Below are 20,304 nucleotides of genomic sequence, written 5' to 3' on the forward strand. Positions count from 1 at the left end.
GTAAAATGCCATTAAACACAACATCGCATTGAAAATGGAGGCTGAACAAAGCCCATGTTTAATGTGAATCCCAAAAGATCTCAATCAGAAAATACAATCCTCTCAAAAGCCATTTGTGTACCTGGTACAATAGTGTCATTACAGCCATCTTGCAAGAACAGACTCTTTAATTTAATTCACTATAAAATACTGAGACACATGTTACATCAAACAAGATATAACACAAAGTACAAATAAATCAGTTGAATACAGTGTAGATTTGATGACATTATACATAATTTACATACAGGTTTAAATTAATATCCAAACATTAGGTAAGACTATTTGATCTGGATGCTAAATAAAGGAAAAACAAACAATTAAAACTACATCTACCTGCTACAAACAACTGATAAATGACAAAGAAAAACTACAAACAGTCATGGCAGTGCACAGAACAGTTCTTTCAGCTTCAGTTATGTGTACTTTTTCATCTGATTTCAGTCACCTGGCGATTTGGACAAGCCTAAAAGAAAAGCTAGCCTTAGCCACCACAGCCTAGTTTGGGTAGTTGTAGTGGGTACTAACCAGAGATGAACTCAGTACCCCGATGGTACTGATGACCTGTCTGTGGTCTACTCAGGGGAGAGGAGAGGAAAGGAAAGAGGGATGGATGGATGGATGGGTGAGTGAGTATTTATAAAGGTTGCATTGACAGTCTAAAAATGTCTTCTTTTAATTTTACAATTTGTGTTTGCACAAATACAAAAGCCCTGGCAAACAGGTGAGACTGATCTGTGATTAGATGAATGACACTGGCCAGACCTAAACCACTACCCCTAAATCTAGTCCTACTAGAAAGTCAACACTGATCGGTTCCAGAGTGGAAAGATGGTATGGATATGGGTTTCTTTTAAGTATTTGAGCATTCCAAAATAAGGGCTAGAATCCGATCATTGGGTTTGTTTTAAATGGGTCATTAGAAACGTCTTACAGGGTGATTGAATTCAAACTACAGTTCCCAAAATGCCCTGTGTACGGAGGAGTCCTGTGAAGGGGTGGTGAACCCCCAGACGTCATGAGGTTCTATGCTCATCATGTCTTGATGTTTTACTTCAACAGAAATGTCCTTAATCCAATGGTTTCCTCTTCACTCCTCAATCGTAATGTAATGCTGTGTAAAATATGATCCAAACCACCTGATCAAGGGAACAAACGTAAAAACCGTAAACGGACAGAGAACCGTCACGTCACCCATGCCATCTGATAAACCAATAATAGTAAACAAATACTTTCACTATTGGGAGTGCTAACGGCCAAAATAATCGCGTATTAAAGGCGGGGTATGCATGTTGTGAAACTAGCAATTTTGGCTTGAGTGGGAAAGTATCCCACCCAAAAGAAACCTACCTCCTCCCTTCAAAGCCACTCCCCCAAATCACATGACTACTGCTGAGAGGTAGGTAGGCGTACAGACAAGTAGCCAGTCCAATCATTGCATTTGATCCGAACTTAATGATTGGTCGTGTTTATTACAGTCCTGCAACGCCCATAGGTAACATTTATTTAAATATACTGTCAGAGCATTTGATTTAATGATTGCTATCAAGATGTGAAGTTCATATCAGCAATATGACAAAAATTACCTATCCGGCCTTTAATTAATCTACTGATTTAAGGTGACAATCAATTCAGAATGCTTGTATAATAAAACTATTAAACTGTAAAATTTGAAAATAAGCAGAATTTGAAACATTCAATAACACATAGACTATTGAAGTTAATTCAGAGACGAGATTTGTCAAGAATCAGTATAAGGCAGCATTGAACAAATGGTTGTAAATATATGGGCAACTATACTGATAGCTGAAGTTACTTTTAGTGTAAAACCAAATTCAATCTGAAAATACATTTGACTTCAAAAAAGTTCCACCACAAAGTGCAAATGTACTTATGAACTTAATGTAAATGTGTGGTGGCCTGCTAAGGTAAAGGAGGCAGCAACCAGCAACACAGATTTTTAAACGGCAGGAACTGTCTCACAAAGATCACAGATAAGCTCCAGAAGCCCAGAACTGACAGTAGATCTGGTCCTTGATGCTTACCAGAAACAGAGCAAATGACGTCATGAACCCCTCTTTGGTGAGCTCCCATGTTCCGCCATACTCCTCTTCATCCACTTGCTGAAAGCTGCTGAAGTATACATACAGGACGCCAGCATTGATGATGCAGAATCTAGTTGGGGAAATAAATAAATAACTGGATCTTTGGTGCACATAGGGTAGTAAACTAGTGGTTAGTAAAACAAAATGTTTTTGCTGAAATGTGGATTGTAGGAAAGGTAATTTAAAAGTACAATAGGCAAGTTCAATAATTGTGCCCCCTATAAACATACTGTGTAAGCAAATGAGTTGTTTAGCAAAATAGACAGCTTAGTGCAAGTGGAATGTCAGGTGTAATTTTTGGAGGTTGCAACTACTTTCCAGACAACTTCCTTCTTTGGATTATTTTGGGGAACCACTGTCAAACTAATTTGTGACCTCTCGAGTCAAGAACTGGGGGGCGCTGTTTCTCATATTTGAATATATTTTAGAATGTTACCTATTGCAGCTTTAAATTCAAGGTCATAACTGTGATTGCACTTACATTGCTATTCCTAGGAAGCCTTTTAATGGTGCAACACCCCATATCACACCAAGGATGATAGCAATTATTTGCCGAATCCAGTAGATCACATCTAAAAACTCGTCCTGTTGAAGACAAGAATTAACATTAACACGAGTAGCTTGCAGACCGGTGTGCATCAACACATTTCTAATAAAAAAAGAAAAAAATAACGTGTAAAATATGTGTATATAAGTTTGTGTACGTTTTGAAGAAAACGTCATGAACCCAGAACACATGTGATTGGAAATGGCTGAAGGATTTTTAAGTTAGATTCGACCCAAATAACGTCTGGATGAACATACCCTCACAGAAATGTGATAATGAAAGGATTAGCAACTAGCAAGTGTGAGTGAAGGTAATCTTGATTGCCCACGACAAGCACAGTACATGCATTTGTAGTTATTCATCGACAGGCGTTTTGTGGAACTGACCTGTAGGACTGTGTATAGAAACACAAATCTGATAAACCTGCCAACGCAAGTTTCAGACTTTCCTGGCTACAAAAGCCTGCAAACGACGCATCATCATAACAAGCTAGGAGGCTAACTGGTTAGCTTGGCATGCTAGCATTCAACCAAGCGAGAGGCACCAACAATTGGATGACAGTTACGTTTCTAGTTATTCTACAAACACAATTCAAAATCACATCATGTATTTGTTAAAGAGGGCACTGCCAACCTTTTCTTCCCAAACAGCGCTACCGTTGAAGGCTTTGCTCCATGTGGACTGCTTTACACCCCCATTGACGAGATGAACTTCTTCTTTCCGCTTTGAACTGTTCGTCATTCTCTGCGTTTATAGCCGGATACAAGACACGTTAAGTGATACTTAACTTGATGTAACTTTTTCTGATTGTATTAAACAACCCCGCTGTAGGCTCCAGTTGACTATTTGATGAAATTGTACAAGGTGTTAGCCAGTTCGCTACAGAAATAAACGCGTTGCTGATCTGACAGATTGCAGTCAAGGAGAATGTGTTCATTGAGTATGCGCAATACCACGTTGACCCAGCTCGAACCTGCTGTGAACAGCCAATAGCAGAATGCGACGTTCACACGCTGGCCGGTTCTAGAGCAACACGTTAACGGACAGCGCCATCTAGAGTTAGGATGCTCTTACGATGCTGGCTTTCATTCATAAAGACCTGTGTAATTGTTAAAGAATCTGCATGGTCTATTTTCATCAGAACAATGTGTATGCCACTTTGGATAAAACCGTCAGCTAGATTTAATGCATGCAAACGGACATTGACATGTTAGTTCAAATAGCTTTGTCAGAAAAACACAAAGATACACAGGAGCAAACACTAGTTTGCAAGCATACACTTTTAATAAGTCAGACAATAACAAACGTGAAAATGAACATTTAGAAAAGTTTAGAAAACAACAGACAAGCTGAAATGTGTGAAAGAGGAAATAAATAGTCTGACTCTTAACACAGAAATGTTCAGAGTGTGTTGTGTGCATATAAGTAAAATATAGCAAGTTTGTATATTCACAACATAGTCTAACACAGTGTTATCAGTATTTCCTAGAGACTCTGGATAACTAGATCTACAATACACACACACTGCAGTGATTACAGTGATTACAGTGATTAGTGACTACAGTTATTTACTGTAAGAGATCATCTAGAGTCAATAGTGAGTTAGGATGCCAGCAACAAGCTTGTTAGAACCTAGGTTCTATAATTTCAGGTTGGCATCCAGTACTTTTAACAATTGAAGTTCATCTGAAAGTGTGTATGTTTGTGTGTGTTAGTGTTGGAAAGATTGTGTGTGTGTGTGTGTGTACATGTGTTTGTTGGGGGGGGGGGGGGGGCATGGTTGTGAATGTGGTCTTTGTGGTTGAGATCCTGAACAATTGAACCTGTAAATGAGACAATAATTACGACATGCTTGAAGGCAGATTTGCCCATTGCAGTGATTGCAGTTGTACTGGATTTGTTTGCACATTGTTCCTAAGTAATGTGAATACTTCTACTTTTCTAGGGACTTCTGTCTTAGTGATCTGGGAGCTCACGTCGACCAGAGTTCTCGGTCGGCAGTGACGTTTTGCATCACGTGTCTGTCTCTGCCCTGGGTACGTACGTCGTATTTTCCTCTCACTCTCCCTGAGCTGAGAGCCATTGGAAATAAACAAGACCAAGAGGGCCATTGTGCCATCAGCCGAAGTGGCTAGTGTAACGTTTATCACCAGTGGATGAAGAGAGAGGGGTAACCTACCATCCCTATCAAAGTTGGCATCAATAAAGCCCCAAGCTAACGTTATGTATTTACTTTATAAATAGTCCGGTTCATTGTTAACTTTCTTTAGAGTCTAAACTATTTCCCTTGGACCAGACAAGGTGAGTGCTCTTTATAGATATATCATTTAAAACGATTTTTACCTTTTGGAAAGTTGCGTGGGCAATCGCTACCTTTGCGGCAGTCTTCAAGCCAGCTGCATGTCGCTAGCTTAAAATGGCGACAGTAAGTGGGGGCGAGTAGTTTTGGGGGGCTTGTCTTTTCCCCCGTTCTGAATTGGTTACATTATTACATAGATATATGTAGCCAGCCTATTAACTTATCGCTCCCTCCGTCAGCAATTGAAACTTGAGCGGAAGAACAACACGCGCCACATTGTTTCAATCATTTCGAGATTTTTTTTTAAAAACGTTGGGCTCATTAGGGAGTTTGCCTTAAATTACTTCCAATTTATTTTGTAAGTTTGTTGGAGTAGTCTACATTATATTTGGATTCGCTGAAATAGCATCGGTTGCGTTATTTAGTTTCCCAGTTTTTCAACGATTTTGTGGAAAGGATCACGCGTTGTGCCAAATGTAGCTTTACATATGGAAATATAGGGCTATATTCATTGGCTCTAACTTCACGTTTAGATCAAGTACATATTTAGAATGTTGACCTGCAACAATGTCTTAATCTGATCATTCTCTGCGCTGAGAATGAATGCAGGAATACGTTGTGTCGGAGTTCACTACCTCGTGTATTGTCAACAGTGTCCATGCTCTGTGTGATTCGAGAGATTAGTGTAAAGCTTTTCCAGATAGCTAATTTATGTCTGATGCCCATGTGATTGCCAACCACAGACATTCAACTTTAATCCAGCTATCTATTCATCACTCATGTCACAGTTATTAGTCCTGACATAAGCCAATTGCCATACCATTGTTGGTGATAAAAAAAAACTAGACCAGGCTAACATCAATATGGGTGGGTGTGTGGAGTGAAGGATTATCCTTAGGTCTGGGGTCTTGGGCAAGACTGGTAGTCTATGTCGTCTGTCATGTCACTTGACTCAATAAGGGCAGTGTTTATTCCCTCAGTCAGTGTTGTGTTGAAGTGAGGTTATGGTCTGAGGTCATTGCGTTTATCTACACTCTCGACGACCACATCACCTCACACACTCTCAGTTCAACGTCCTCTTCTCAAGCTCCTCTCTGTGTCTGACTGGGCCGGGCCCCTCAATACCAGACATATTCTATTTTGAGAGAAGAATGAATACATGACAAGAAATGTGTATGGGTTTTTCTCTCAAGATTTCAAAATTGTCTCGAAACCCAACAATGTCACTGATGGGAGAGTGTCACCCTGTCAATCAATTATTATTGCATACCTTCCTCAGGTCAGGCCCTGTACTGTGTTTGTGGTCAGACTTGCTTGAAGAGCCCCTTGGCCCAGCGTTCTGGCGCTTACCTGCAGTCCAAACTCTTTGAGAAAAATAGCCCTTTACAGCAGCTAAATCAGCCAGGAAGCCCCCCTTTCTTAGTGAAGGAGAGAGGCCAGCCTTGCTGTGCTCAGAGCTGGCAGGATCAGGTCAGCATTTGCCGGCCGTGCTACATTGCCTGTCTTGCCTGGCTGGTTAACAGCTTGTGATGTCAGCCATCTTAGGTTGGACTGCACAGCTCGTGGTGCTACGCCATTTTTCTCTCCCTCCCCTCTTTAACAATCCAGCTTTAACGCCTGCACTGCCAGTGGCCACAGCAACGCAGCCTTTCGCAACCACGGGCAGCCAGTGGCTCCCTGACCTGAACGCAGCCCAAGTGGGAATCAACAGCAGATGAAATATCTTCTTTTTTTAAAACACTGAACACTGTCGCTGAGGTTTTCTTTAGGTTGCCAAGATTGTGTGTGTGTGTGTGTGGGGGGGGGGGGGGGGGAATATTGAAGCCAAAACAAAGAAAATCCACGCAAACGTGCACGCAGGCTAGGACAGTCAAAAGGAAACGCGAAAGAATACGTGGACAGCAAAGTGCGGCCTTCACAGTAGGAAGCGGAAGGGTGCGCTCTGCGTTGGCGAAGCACACGCGGCCCGAGGCGGTTACCAGCTCGTTGCCATGATGTGTACGCCAAGCCTGGCCCAGCGCAACCCCTGTGTCTGTGTCCTCTCCGACTTGCTCAGTATGCGGTGACCCACCCTGTCGAAGCATGGCAGCCCAGGTCCATACCTATCCCAGCGAGTCATACAGCAGGGAGACGGCGTTGAACATTGACTGAGCCTGCGAACAGGAAGGAGCTGCCATTGACGTGGTCGGTAGCGTGCCCTGGCGAGGGCGACCACACCTAGCAAGGGGGGGGGGGGGTTGTGGGCGGGGGGGGGGGAGAACATGAACACCGCGTGAGCGAGGCTCTGAAATAGGAGCAGGGCAGGGACTCTCCAATCAGCACTCACAGGACTATGTGGAAAAAACAAGCTCGCCGCTCCAGCCAGGGACTGGATGGCATACGAGGTGTGTGTGTGTGTGTGTTTGTGCGTGTGTGTTTTCGAGAAATGAACTGGTGGGTGGGGGGTGGAGGTTGGAGGAGGAGGAGGAGGGGGGGGGTGGAGATTGGTTGCCATGGGGACAGTAACACACCAGTGGCGCTGCCGACCTGTCTCCCTGGGCCCAACTTGTTCAGAGTGGAAGGGAAGGGGGGGGGGGGGCAGGGAGAGGGAGAAAGAGAGGTGAAGAGAGAAGGGATGGGGGGGGGGATGGGGGGGGGGGGGGGGGTTGAAAAGCCAAGAGGCAGAGAGGCAAATATGAGCGGAGGCATTTCTCTCGTACATACAAACGGTGAGCGTACGCACACGTTGACGGGGCCGAGAGGACGGATAAGGGGGCCAGGACTCAGCCTGAGAGCCCGGGGCTGCAGTGCTCCCACCACGGTGGAGGGGAAGGGTGGTCTGGGGAGAGTACACACAGCGAGGCACGCCAACTATTCCCGGCCATGGTTCTCGCCAGTGCGAGGGGGGGCTATTATTGGCCTCCGCTGCGGGGACCGAGCCCAGAGACGAGGCGGGGGTAGAGGGTCGCGGCGCGGTGGTTATATCCACGATCCCCGAGACGGGACGAAAAGAGAGTTTTCTGTGTTGTCTGTGGCGCGCGCAAGAAAATGGCTGCCTCGCTGCCTCTGTAAACAAGCCCCACTCACAGGCATGCAGGCACGCAGCCACTCCTCAACCCCCCCCCCCCCACACACACACACACCACCAACCACCAGCACCGCGCACAACCTGTCCTCACGCACTCACCCACGCGCGCAAACGCTGACACATCGGACGCACGGTCGCGCTCGGTCTCAGTGTTCAGGGAAAACGTGACTGACCTATATTTGAATATCTTTGCCAGTGCTCCGCATATCGAGTCAACCGGACCCGTCTTGAGGCCGGCGATTCTCCGCGGAGAAGGGGGGTGCTTCGTACACAGTTTTCCCCGATGAATGCATCGGGCAGCTCTTTTCCTTGTGCGGAAGCCAAGTGATTCCTGTGAGGTTCCTTTCTGAAAGGAAACCGTACCAGAACCAACCAGCGTCTGTAAGCCTTATGACGAGTCCCAATTTGGGCTTTTGACTCCTGGCGCCTCCCCGTCCCCCGTTAGCGGTCCATTTGTCTGATAATGGGAGTTTCACACATTGGGGTGACGCCGTGCTCAGACCGTCTGTTTGGGCAAGCTGATGGGTGAGGCGGGGGAGTAAGCCCAGGAACACACCACGTCCTGAAGCGCGAAGCAGAAACAGACTCCCACACGGCAGCCCAGCTCTCAGGTTGTGTCCATGGCTGAAGAGCTCGCGGCGGAACATTCCAGGCTTCGCAGTGCAGCGAAGAGGAAGGGGGGTGGGGAGGGTCGGGGTTGGGGTTGGGGGGAGGGAGGGAGGGAGGGGGGGGGGCAGTGAACGACTGTGTGTGATTGTAGTGCGGAGGGAGGGGGGGTAGCAGGAGCGGGGGTTGGTAGGGTGGTGTGTTGAGGTTTTTGGGGAGGGAGGGGGGTGGGGGGTGGGGTTGGCTGTGGGGGTATCGGGGCAGAATTCCTCCCCTGAAACACCTCACTGCTTCCTCCGAGACAGTTAACACTCCCCTCCCTCTCTCGCTCCCTCCTTTCTACTCTCACCCCAGCCATCCTGCCCATCCCCCACCAACCTCTTCTCTCGTCCTCCCTTCTCTCCCTCTCTCCCCACCTCGCTGGCCCACGTGATGGATGGCTGAGACTGCCCACCCATAAGCCTTTGTGTTGGTCACGTGACCTGCCAGCCTTGGCAGAACTGTGCCCCCTGATGCAGAACTGAATGGTGGGGGGGACCAAGGGGGGTAGGAGGGGTGCAGAAAAGCCCAAACCAAGGACAGTTTCTCGGGGGGGACAAGGGGGGTATGGGGGCATAGCGTTCCCTCCGCAGTGGCAAACTCCCATTTCGCCTGTTAACCCATCGTGCGCCGAACATCAGAGAAGTGCTCGGCACCATACAATGAGAACAGAACCTTTCGAAGAATGTTCTGGATTTGACTTGCTTGCCGACCCGTCTGCGTTTGAAATGTTGTTGTCTTGTTGGTTGGATGCGATATTATTGGTTGAAATGCTTGGTTTGTATCACTAGTCTGTCTGTAGCCTCTCCGCATACGCTTTGCAGGATTGCCCCCCCCCCCCCCCACACACATCTGACTGCAGTACACCAGCCCTCTGGAGGTTTAACTGAGCTCTGATTAAATGCACCTTGACCTTTCATAGGAACATAGCCTAGGCTGGTGTGTTTCCAGGGGGCTCCATCCGTGGGTTGAACCTAGTCCTAAGCTACTAGACAATTTCCATGAAGATCTCAATTGTAGACGGTTTTTAGTCTAGGGCTCATTCCACGTCTGGGACACTGAACCTATGTGTGGATGGGTTAGACTAGGCTTAGGGGAAGGTGGCGGTGACCTGCAATGCACAACGGAATGGACACATGGAGAATGATATCGTTCCGAGCTTGGACACACCAGTGTGTCCTTTCTTACTTTGGGCCGGACTAGTTAGGGCTGGACTGGAGCGGGTGGCTGTTATAGACTACCAACGCGTGCGCTGGGGGGTTTGAGTTTGGAGGGGGGAGGGGGGGGGGGTATCCTTATGCGAGGAGTATACTGATATGGGCTGGATGGGCCTCCATTGTGGCCACACACACACGTTTGTGAGCTTGGAATCCCTGCTTGTGTGAGACTGGCTACGGTTGTGGTTGTGTGTGTGTGTGTGCGTGCGCGCCGGTGTGTGTGGTGTCAAGTTGTTTCGAGTAATTGCCCTAGAGCTGTCCTCCAGTACTGCACCACTGCCTCCGACCCCGGGGGAGAAGGAGGGAGGGAGGGTGCTTGCACACATCACAGGAAGCGACGCCATTTTGTGTGGGGGAAGGGATTCACGGAGCATGGGGAGAAGTTTGGAGAGCACTGGAACAGGGAGGGGAAAAAGAGAGTGTGCGTGTGTGCGCGTGCCAGTGCGTCCGTGTTTTCGTGCTGGTGTGCGGTTCGTGTCAATCCCACCCTTCCTGTATGACTTGCTTCCCAGGGCAGGCACTAAAACAGTGGGGACTATGGTGTTTGGTGACCGTCTCTCTGGCCCACCGTGTGAAGCCTTTAAGCCAGCGCTACCGCGAGCATTGTAAAACTGGACGGGGAGAGCTCCTACTGTGGGTGTGTTTGAACGAGGGGAAGAGAGGGAAGGCCAGACGAACTGTGGTGGGGGAGGGGAAAAAAGGAGGGAGGGAAGGAGGGAGGCTAGGAGTGAGGGTGGGTGGATGGGGGGCAGGAGCTTTCCCGAAAGCCTCTTTGAGGAGGTTAGGGGGGGAAAGACTAGGGTCGGATCGTCTCATAAAACAGATAGCCCTGCGCTGGGACAGACAGGCGTTGGGGACTCCCGACAAGAACAGGAAACGAGGAGGAGCGCTCAAGGTTCGATGCAACGCTGTCCAGTCTGATGCTGCCGATTACAACAGCGCTCTACCCCGGCGTTTAGGATTTCACCGCCAAAATCTGGGGTATTTTGTGTGGAAAACCGAGCACTTTTCCATTTCATTTTCATCTAGCTCAGAGGTTTTCATGCGGAGCGTCACAAGTACTTGGAGGTTTGGATATTTTGTGCCGACGAAAGGAGTTTTTCTTTGTCCGTTTTCATTTTCTATTTTGTCTTGTCGGTGGTGAAATACAATAGGTCTGTATTTGTTTGTGACTGGTGGTGTAAAACGTGTTTTCTTTCATTCGCAGGGTTCTCTCTGGCTCGTTCCCTCGCTGCAGAACACACACACACACACACCTGGAGGTCACACACACAAACCCAGGAACAGGCCGATGGTCATGTTCTGTCCCCACCACCCCCTCCCCATGGCTGGTCCATAAGCAGGAGCAACCACTCCACTCTGAACTCTCTGACGCCAGTAACACTCGACCACAGTCAACCGACCCCACCGACTGGTCTCAGCCATGGCCAGCAAGCGGAAGTCCACCATCCCCTGTATGATTCCCAGCAAGACCATGCACCTGCGAGAGGAGCTGGAGCAGGAGGCCCCATCGCTGGCCCGCCTGGCCAGGGAGCAGGGCTTCCTCTCCCGGGGCGGCAGGGGGAGCCCCCTGGTGGATCAAGGTCTGCCCTCCCGGCCAGAAGGGGGCGACGCGCTGAAAGACGGCGGCGGCACCTACACCTGCAGGCCGTGCAACTTCGAGACCCACGACCTGAACCTGTTCCTGGACCACGTGTACAGCGGACACCCGGACTTCCGCGCCGACCCCAGCTTCCACTGCCTGGACTGCGGCGTGTCGGCGGCTAAGTTCGAGGGCCTGGCCCTGCACAACGCGCGCTCCCACCCCAGCACGCTGAGCACCATGCTGCAGCTGAGGAGGCGGGAGCGGAGGGTGGTGGTGGAACAGAGCCTGCTGGCGGGGACGGAGGGCGAGATCTCCATCACCAAAACCCCCATCATGAGGATGCTCAAGGGGAAGTCGGAACCCAAGAGGATCGTGGTGTCCCACTCGTCGAGCGCCGACGAGATCTCCCAGGAGTCCCTCCATGTCTCCGCCGGCCGGGACGGCGACAGGAAAGAGGCGCCGGCGGTGGCGGTGACCCACGTGCCCACCATCGTCCACAACGGCGCGGCCACCAAGGTGTCGCTGCCCTCCGCCATCCAGATCGTCAACGGTTCCGGAACTCTCCCCATGCTGAAGACCGCCATCACACAGGTCCACGTCCTCTTTCAAATCGTAGCCCTGGTTCTGTGGGGTCTTGAAGCTGAAACTAACTTTTGTTGTGCCCCCCTCCCCCCCATTTTTTTTTTTTCCACAGGTGGTGTCGGTGGTGCAGAACCGGAGCCTCCACCAGCAGTCAGCACCTATCACCGTGTCTTCCGCCTTCTCCTCCACCTCCACCTCAGCCTCCTCCAAGAACATGCCCAAGGTCATTGTCCTACCGGCGACTAATGTCCTTGTGTCATCCGAGGGCTGCTTGAATGACGTCTTCCTCAGCCAATCCGATGTCTTCATACGTGTTTGCTTCCCCTTCCGTCTCTTCTCCTTCCTCTCCAGGTGATGATCCCTCTGAGCAGCATCCCTACCTACAGCGCCTCCATGGACTCTTCCTCCTTCCTGAAAACCTCCTTCAGCAAGTTCCCCTACCCTACCAAGGCGGAGCTCTGCTACCTGACGGTGGTCACCAAGTTCCCCGAGGAGCAGATCAAGATCTGGTTCACGGCCCAGAGACTCAAGCAGGGCATCAGCTGGTCCCCCGAGGAGATCGAGGAGGCCCGCAGGAAGATGTTCAACACCATCATCCAGACGGCCCCCCCAGCTCCCAGCACCAGCCGCAGCAGCGCCACAACCTGTCCCAGAGCCACTCCAGCCAGTCCCAGCACACCATCACGGTCCTCCCCGCCTCGCTGGGCCCCACGGGTATCCCGCACATCCTCCAGGGCTCCCTGGTCAGCCAGGGGAGCGTCATCGTCACACAGCCCATAATGGCCAACGGCATCCAGGTCAGCAGCGCTCCCATGGCCCTCGCCGTGACCCCCAAGCCGCAGGCCGCTGCCCGGCCTATGATGCAGGCCCGACCCGGCGCCGCCCTAGTGGCTGACAAGGGGATCAGCATGGTGGTGGGCTCCGTGGGGAGCAGCAGCAGTGGAAGCCACGTCGTTAGCAGCAGCGGTAGCAGTAACGGCGGAGGCAGCACAAGCAGTATTATCAGTAGTAGCAGTAGCGTTCACAGCAATAGCAGCAGCAGTAGTATGAGCAGTCACGCAAGTGTGATCAACCTTAGTATTGGAAACAGTAACTACAGTAATACCAATGGTAAAATCAACAATGCTAAAATCATTAATATCAACGCTTACCTAAATGGCAAGAGCAACATGAGTGCTGCTAGCAATGTTTTTTCCGCTAAAAGCAACGCTGATGCTAAAAACGGCAATAACAACAGCAGTGGTGTGAAGAGTAATAGCGATAGCAGAATTAGCATTGGCATAAGCAGCCCGGACAGGAAAGCTAACAGCACCAGTAAAGACAACAACAGTCAGAAGAGCAAAGATGCTAACAGCGCTAGCAACAAGAGCATTAGCCTTAGCAGCACCACCACCCCAACAAGTGCCACCACAACCATGGCTACACCCACAGCTGTGACCACCAGCTCCACGGCTAACACCGCCACGGTTAAAGCTGAGGGCTCATCCTCCCCTGCCACCAAGTCTTCCTCGCCCGCACCGGCGACCAACTCCAGCGGAACCCCCAGCTCCAGAACGCTTCCCAACACCTTCCTGGACCCCAGCTTCTACAAGAGCAAGAAGTCTCAGGAGCAACTGAGCGCACTCAAAGAGAGCTTCCTGACCAATCAGTTCCCCAACCAGGAGGAGGTGGACCGCCTCATAGCCCTGACAGGCCTTACCGTCCGCGAGGTTCGCAAGTGGTTCAGCGACCGCCGCTACCATTTCCGTAACCTCAAAGGCTCGCGGTCCAGCACGGGCGGCCAGGGCAGCGGCCAGGGCAGCGGCCAGGGCAGCGGCCAGGGGAGCGGCAAGTCTGCGACCGGCTCTACGCCCGGCTCTTCGCCCGGCTTCGGCGCCACCCCCATGGACCTATCAGACGGTGCCACCCGCACCGACACCCCTAAACCCCCCCTGCAGGGCTCGGCGCCCCTCAGCCCCCCTCCCTCACAGACCCCCACGTCCCCCACCACGCCCTCTCGCCGCCCCCCCAGACCCCCCTCCCCAGACTTCACTGCCATCCGCTACAAAGAGAGGGACCCCCAACAGGTGAGTGCATCGGAAAAACCGTGTCCGTTTGTTGGCTCTGTACACAAGCCCGCACGCAGGACAGCCTCGAATGTCTTATGGAGGACCGGAAAAGAACTTGTGTAACATCACCCATCTCCCCATCTTCTGCCCACTTCCAGGTGAAGGCGCTAGAGGCCAGCTTCTCCCAGGACTCAGACCCCCCCGGAGAGGAGGTGGACCGGCTACGGGCCGAGACCAAGATGACCCGGCGGGAGATCCACGGCTGGTTCGCCGAGAGGCGGAAGAGAGTGGCCGCGGAGAAGAAGAAGGAGGAGCTGGAGAGGGCGGAGCGAGAGGAGGACCTGGTCGAGGAGGCGGCGGCGGGGGGAGAGGAGAAGGGGGGACGGCGTCAAGAAAGAGGAGAATGCGGAGGACGGGAAGGATGAAAGGCAGAGGGAGGACGGCACGGGCTCCGAGCTCAAAGTCAACCCCATCAAGATCAACCTGAAGATGCTGAAAGTGACCGAGGCCAACGGGAAGGCGGAGAACGAGGCGGGCCAGGCAACCGGCCAATTGGACAGCTCCGCCATGCCGCCGCCCTCCAACCCCACCCCGTCGCCCTCCCCCGTCCCGTCCTCAGCACTCACCCCCAAGCCAGTCCCCTCCCAGTCCCCGAAACCCTCCTCCTCCCCCAAGCCCTCGCCAATCCGGGGCAAGAAGACCGCCGAGCAGCTCCACCTCCTCAAACAGGTGTACGCCCGCACGCAGTGGCCCAGCAGCACCCAGTACGACGAGCTGATCTCGGGCACCGGCCTGCCCCGCCCCGAGGTGGTGCGCTGGTTCGGGGACTGCCGCTACGTGCAGAAGAATGGCCAGCTCAAGTGGCTGGAGGCCTACCAGACCATGGCCCTGGAGGAAGACCTCCAGAGGGGGGACATCCAGATGCTCCGAGCCCACCTGGAGGCTCACGGCAGCCTGGAGGAAGGACAGGTACCAGCCCTGGGTATCCCAGACAGCAGACAAGGGGGGCACATTCTGTATATGGGGGTGGGGGGGGGGTCATTGAATTGAGTTTAGCTGGTATGATGATGCCGATAGAGCTGTCCCAAAAGTGAACAATTCTGAGGAGAAGTAAACAAGCATCTGAGACAAATCTCGAGTTCCCTAGTTGTCTCCTGCACAGTGATAGTGATTAATTCATTGAGGAAATACACTTGTTTATCGGGAAACCGATGTAAGGGGACTCAATGTTATGTCTCGATGACGGATGAGTGTTAAGAGGCTGATGCAGCATGTCGTGTGCTCCTCCAGGTGTTGGAGCTGGCCCAGGCTAGCGGCCTCACAGAGGAACTGGTCCGACGCTGGTTCTCCGCCCAGACCTCCCCCCCGCCAGCACCCTCCCCCTGCCAGTCCGCCACGGCCCTCCCGCCCCCTCAGACCGCCACCATTCCCAGCCAGACTCCTCCGCCACCGCTCTCCTCCCAGCCCACCCTGTCACCACCACCACCCCCGCCCCCCCTCGCTGCCCAGACTCCCCCGCCACCCCAAGCCGAGGGGGGCGGAGGGGAGGGGACGGAAGCGCAGACACCGGAGGCGGGGGCTCCGTCTGTGGCGACGGGGGCGTCGGCGTCGCTACCCGAACCCGAGCGGGGGGGCGGGAAGGAGCTGAGAGTGGAGCCGTCTGTGTGCGGGAGCACGGACCAGGACCAGGAGAAGAAGGAGGAGTCTGTCAAGGCTGTCCAACCTGCTGAAGGTGCGCGGATTCCCTTTCCCCCCATTCTGTTACGGAATTTGCAGGCGGTAGGAATGAGAGGTGTAGACAATTGTCACATGAATTCAAATTGAAAAGTGAGCTTGAGTTGTGTCAGAAGGCCAGGGGTTTTAGATTTTGAGATTTGGGGGTAACACCAACACAACTGGTGTCTCCTGGATGTCACACCGGAAGGAAATGCACAATATCACGACTGCGGTTCAGACAGCCTGAATGGAGCCTTGTTTGACCTCCACACTCATCTATGGAGGCATTCTTCTCTTTCCTTCTTTAGGAGCTGAGTAAGGGGACCTTGGTGGAAGAAGAGGAGGAGAGTGAGAAAGGGACGACCCAGAGGGACGGCGATACGCCGGTGGTCTTCAGAAGGGAGTGTGTGTGTGTGTGTGTGTGTGTGCGAGCGGAAGACAGCATATGTGATTGTAATGGGATCACTGGAAATGGACCCTGATCCACACCCCCCCCCCCCCCCCATTCCCGAAGCATGCTTTCCTCTCTCCCACTGACCCCATCACACACACACCCTGCGCCGGGCTCTGGTCTCCCTCCCAAAACACGCAAGGACAGACTCTCTGAACACCCTTCCCTCTTCCCCCCGGTTCTCTCACACACGCCCCCCCCCCCTCTTCCTCTGCCCTCCTACCTCCTCCATCCTGCCTTCCACCATTTTCTCCTTCCAACGACAGTAGAGACTCATGGTTAGGATTCACTGAGGGTGGGTTTTCAGTTCTTCTTCCGTGCCTGTTTGCTTGCCTGCCCTCGGAAGGACAGAAGAGGACGGGGAGAGGGGGGGTGTGGGGGAGGGGGGGGGGGGGTGTGGGGGGGGGGGGAGACTTGTGCTGGGGATTCAGACCCCAGATGAGTCGGAAGGAGAGAGGAAGGGGTTATTCAAATCCTGACTGGACAGATATCGACCAAGCCAATTCTCGAAAGGGGGATCGGTCGTGCGTGTAAAGAAAGACGGCGCTCCGAGGAGGTTTGGTACGAAATATGAACTGCACAGCTCTTTGTAAGTGTTGTCCGTTTAGGTTATTTTTTTTTTGTAAAGGGAGACCAGACCGTGTTGGAAGGGGGGGGGGGGGGCCTGAGGACAGCCATGTCTGTGTTTTAGCATCAAGTGCTTCTGTACGTCACCGACGTCTAGTTGTATTTCTTTCTTAAAAACGTAATAAATCCTGACTGTACAAGGAATATGAAAACTGTTTTACCAAGATTTCCAACATACCTAGGACTGTTGTATCATTTTTACAGATGTTATTTGCAGAATAAATAAAATGTAACAAACATGCCCGGCGTCTATCTCGTACCGTGAGAGGACGCAGAACAAACGATCCCACGGTCTCGTTGACACACTTTTTTTTATCCTTCACCTGGACAAACGGTATTCAAATTGTATTGCCGTTGTAACACAGGCTGATGAATGAGAAATGTGTGCTCTCCCACAGACACTGCTACAATTCACTTGTGGTAGATTCAGGATTTCTCTTCAGTCATAACATTTAAAGATCCAGATCAAAATGGGTCCAAATGAACTCTTATGGTCATGTAAACCAAATCCAGTGGTGAACATCTCTAATGATGCCTTGGCCCAGGTCTTATGCAGGGAGACTGAACCTGGCATGTAGTCCTGTTCTATATACAGTGTATAAAATATATCTATTGCACCTATACAATGTTTAATTATAGACTGTTCCACAGCAATTACATTCTCAAGTACATGTCACTCAGTTCCCCAATAGAGTAATTACACTAACAAGGAAGCTGTGGTGGAGTGTTACCAATTGTGAAAACTATACAATTAAGTTCTGTATTCATGTTGATTTTAGAACATTGTGATTTTGAAAGGTCAAGAGAAGAATATATTCCATGAAATAATTGAGGTGGACTTTGAGAGCATGGACCCTAGTTCATGGAGATGGGCATGCACTAGACTGAGAACCCTGTACTGATTGAAAACTAACACTTGCATACATGTACACATTCCCCCTTTGACTAAATGCTACTTACAGGCTGTCTAACAGGCAGTCATGTCTTTTTACAAAGTCAACCCCTCGGGCAAACATACGACACAGGAAGATACACAGTAGTTGAATAAGTACTTTATTTAATTCTCAGGCTTGAATATGTTTCATATGAAAAGGCAAAATTAAAAATGAATACTTTTTCCCCATAGCTTAGGCACATGACAGAAAGGCGCTGTTTGTAAATGAGATCGTCAGTAACACAATTGTGACATGAGCACACACAAAAAAAGAAGAAAAAGGTGTCTGCGGCGATGTTCCCCACACAGAGAGGCACGTGGACGCAAGACAGTCACTGTGCGCGGTGGAGAAGGACTTAACGAAACGTAAGGACAACTCAATATGCATACTAGTCCATAACCAGGAGATTAAAAAACGGTCCAAACAAGAAAGAAACACTGCGGCTACTTTTAACGTGGTGTCGACAAACTCATGTAAGACGTTAGAATTTGACCCCTGAAGTATATATATTCCAGTCCCAATCCTGCATTCCACGCAACTGCCTATATCCATATGGCTTGTGAAAGACTGTCCCTCCATTGTAAAAAACATCAAACATACTGAATACTGATTACATATTAGGTTGTTTACTGCTACTAAAGGAGCAAATTGTGCCCGATTCTACGACAGATGGCAGTTACAAAGCCCAAATACACGCGCGCGCAAAACACTTAAAGAAACACTGTTCTGGGTCCATTTCTGAAAACACCATCTTGTTCTTGTCCACTAGTCTCTTGCTCACGTCATCTCATCTCCCCCCCACTCCCTACCGGCTCTGGGGTCCCCTAGGCAACGAGCTAGATAAACTAATCTCCATTACCACATTGTTGACAAGCAGTAACCCAACCACACATTTAGAGGCTTGTATTAACTACCAGGTGCAATGCTGGGGCTCTGCTAATGCGAGTCGCTCCATTTGGTCCTTGTTAATAAGAAGAAATGGTGCACTTGATTTGGTTCTCCAGTCCGCCCCCTTCACTCGCGACACTTCACACTGTTCCGTTGCGACATCCACAACACTAAGAAACACCAGAAGCGGCAAGGCGTTTGCATGGAACAGATCGCAGACGTACTTCTTGTTTAGTATTAGGCATTTGCCAAGACGCCATGCCATGACGGCAGCCATGACTCAAAACACAATGGTCTCGTCGTCGTCATCATCATATGGCTTTGGCCAGGGTTAGGACTGGACAGTGACAGAAAGGCATGGTTTGGATTGAAAACTGACAGACACGCCATGAGCTCAAAGGCCCACAGGTCTATCCATAGCACAGAAAAACACTTCCATTCTTGTTGTCACGGAAGGCCTTCTCAAAGCAAGCTATTGCTGCTTCAAAACCCACATTGGGATCAATGCAAAGTAGCAGTCTGACCTCTGACCTCTCCTCTCCCCCAACCTGCTGTTGATGTAGCATCTCTGACGCTAACCTTCAGCCCTCTGCATACACGCACACTCATCTGGGATCTGTGTTTATCCTACTTTGGCATGCTAACCGGGCAGACATGGTGTTAGGGGAGTGTTTGAGGTCAGTCTGGAAGTGGCACATGTGACACCTGACAAGAAAGGAAATCACACCCAAGATATTAAAGTGTGCGTGTACACACACACACACGCGGCTTGGCCCCCCCATGTCTCCCCATAGAACTGCGTCCAACACAAACAGGCGGCGGATTCTTCCAGATGCTTGCAACAGGACTAAAACGACAGTGTGCGTGTCAGGCTCGAGATACTCCAGAGTGGAGGAGAGACGTTAAAATAGCCATAGAGAGCCCTCGTGTTTTACACATACACACACACACACAAAAAAAAAAAAAAAATCACATTATGAATGTTGAAACGTTTAAATAATAATAATTAAAACATGGAGACGGGAGCTCTTTGAGAGCAGTTTGGCCGCTGCCGTTACCTGGCCAACAGCACAGCATGAATAAATATATATATACTTGTATATGTCAGAGAGAAGAGAAGAACAGAAACTGAACCTAAACTTGGGAGCTGTTTCAAAAGGACATCTATCCATCTGTCCTCTCTCCAACTCTGCTACCAAGCTGTCTTGCCTGGTTCGAACACAACCATGACTCCCCCCCTCCCCCCTCCCCCCCTTCTCTTCCCCTCACAAAAGCCCAGGGCAAGAACTACTTCTTCACCGTGTTTTTGTTCTCTTGTTGTTTTTGTCAGTTTCTCCTTCCTGTCCCCCGCTGACAGCTTCCTGCCACCAACCCCCCCCCCCCCCCCCCCCCTCCCTATCTTTGACACCCCCGGTCCCGTTGGGGGGGAGGGGGGGGCCGGGGAGGTCAAAAACAAACATAACAAAACAAAAAAAACGCGAGTGGAAAGAGTAGAGGGTGAAAGGGAGGGAGAGCTGCCTGAAATGTAGGCCAAAGCGGTGGTGGGCGTTTCC

At 50.6% G+C, this 20,304-nt stretch overlaps 2 protein-coding genes and 1 long non-coding RNA gene across 3 annotated transcripts; 1 reads left to right on the forward strand and 2 right to left on the reverse strand.

Annotated features, from left to right (window-relative positions):
• Positions 1 to 28: 28 nt before the first annotated feature.
• On the reverse strand, positions 29 to 3,640 carry rab5if (RAB5 interacting factor). The gene is made up of 4 exons (XM_084679045.1): positions 3,325 to 3,640; positions 2,626 to 2,729; positions 2,085 to 2,214; positions 29 to 1,178 (listed from the first exon to the last, which is right to left on the reverse strand). The coding sequence occupies exons 1-4, from the start codon at positions 3,430 to 3,432 to the stop codon at positions 1,137 to 1,139; spliced, it is 384 nt and encodes a 127-aa protein (XP_084535171.1). The 5' UTR covers positions 3,433 to 3,640; the 3' UTR covers positions 29 to 1,136.
• Positions 3,641 to 3,953: 313 nt separating this feature from the next.
• On the reverse strand, positions 3,954 to 4,741 carry LOC146251599 (uncharacterized). The gene is made up of 2 exons (XR_014732018.1): positions 4,629 to 4,741; positions 3,954 to 4,514 (listed from the first exon to the last, which is right to left on the reverse strand). It is a non-coding gene; the product is annotated as an uncharacterized LOC146251599 (long non-coding RNA).
• Positions 4,742 to 4,767: 26 nt separating this feature from the next.
• zhx3b (zinc fingers and homeoboxes 3b) lies at positions 4,768 to 16,686 on the forward strand. The gene is given in 9 exon segments (XM_084679461.1): positions 4,768 to 4,992; positions 11,127 to 12,095; positions 12,199 to 12,309; positions 12,438 to 12,695; positions 12,698 to 14,152; positions 14,293 to 14,538; positions 14,540 to 15,103; positions 15,425 to 15,866; positions 16,159 to 16,686. Coding segments are annotated over 8 exon segments (3,840 nt in total). The 5' UTR covers positions 4,768 to 4,992; positions 11,127 to 11,342; the 3' UTR covers positions 16,170 to 16,686.
• Positions 16,687 to 20,304: the final 3,618 nt, after the last annotated feature.

Source organism: Hypomesus nipponensis, chromosome 18, assembly GCF_054491055.1.
Source record: "Hypomesus nipponensis isolate SF chromosome 18, ASM5449105v1, whole genome shotgun sequence".
Taxonomy (NCBI): domain Eukaryota; kingdom Metazoa; phylum Chordata; class Actinopteri; order Osmeriformes; family Osmeridae; genus Hypomesus; species Hypomesus nipponensis.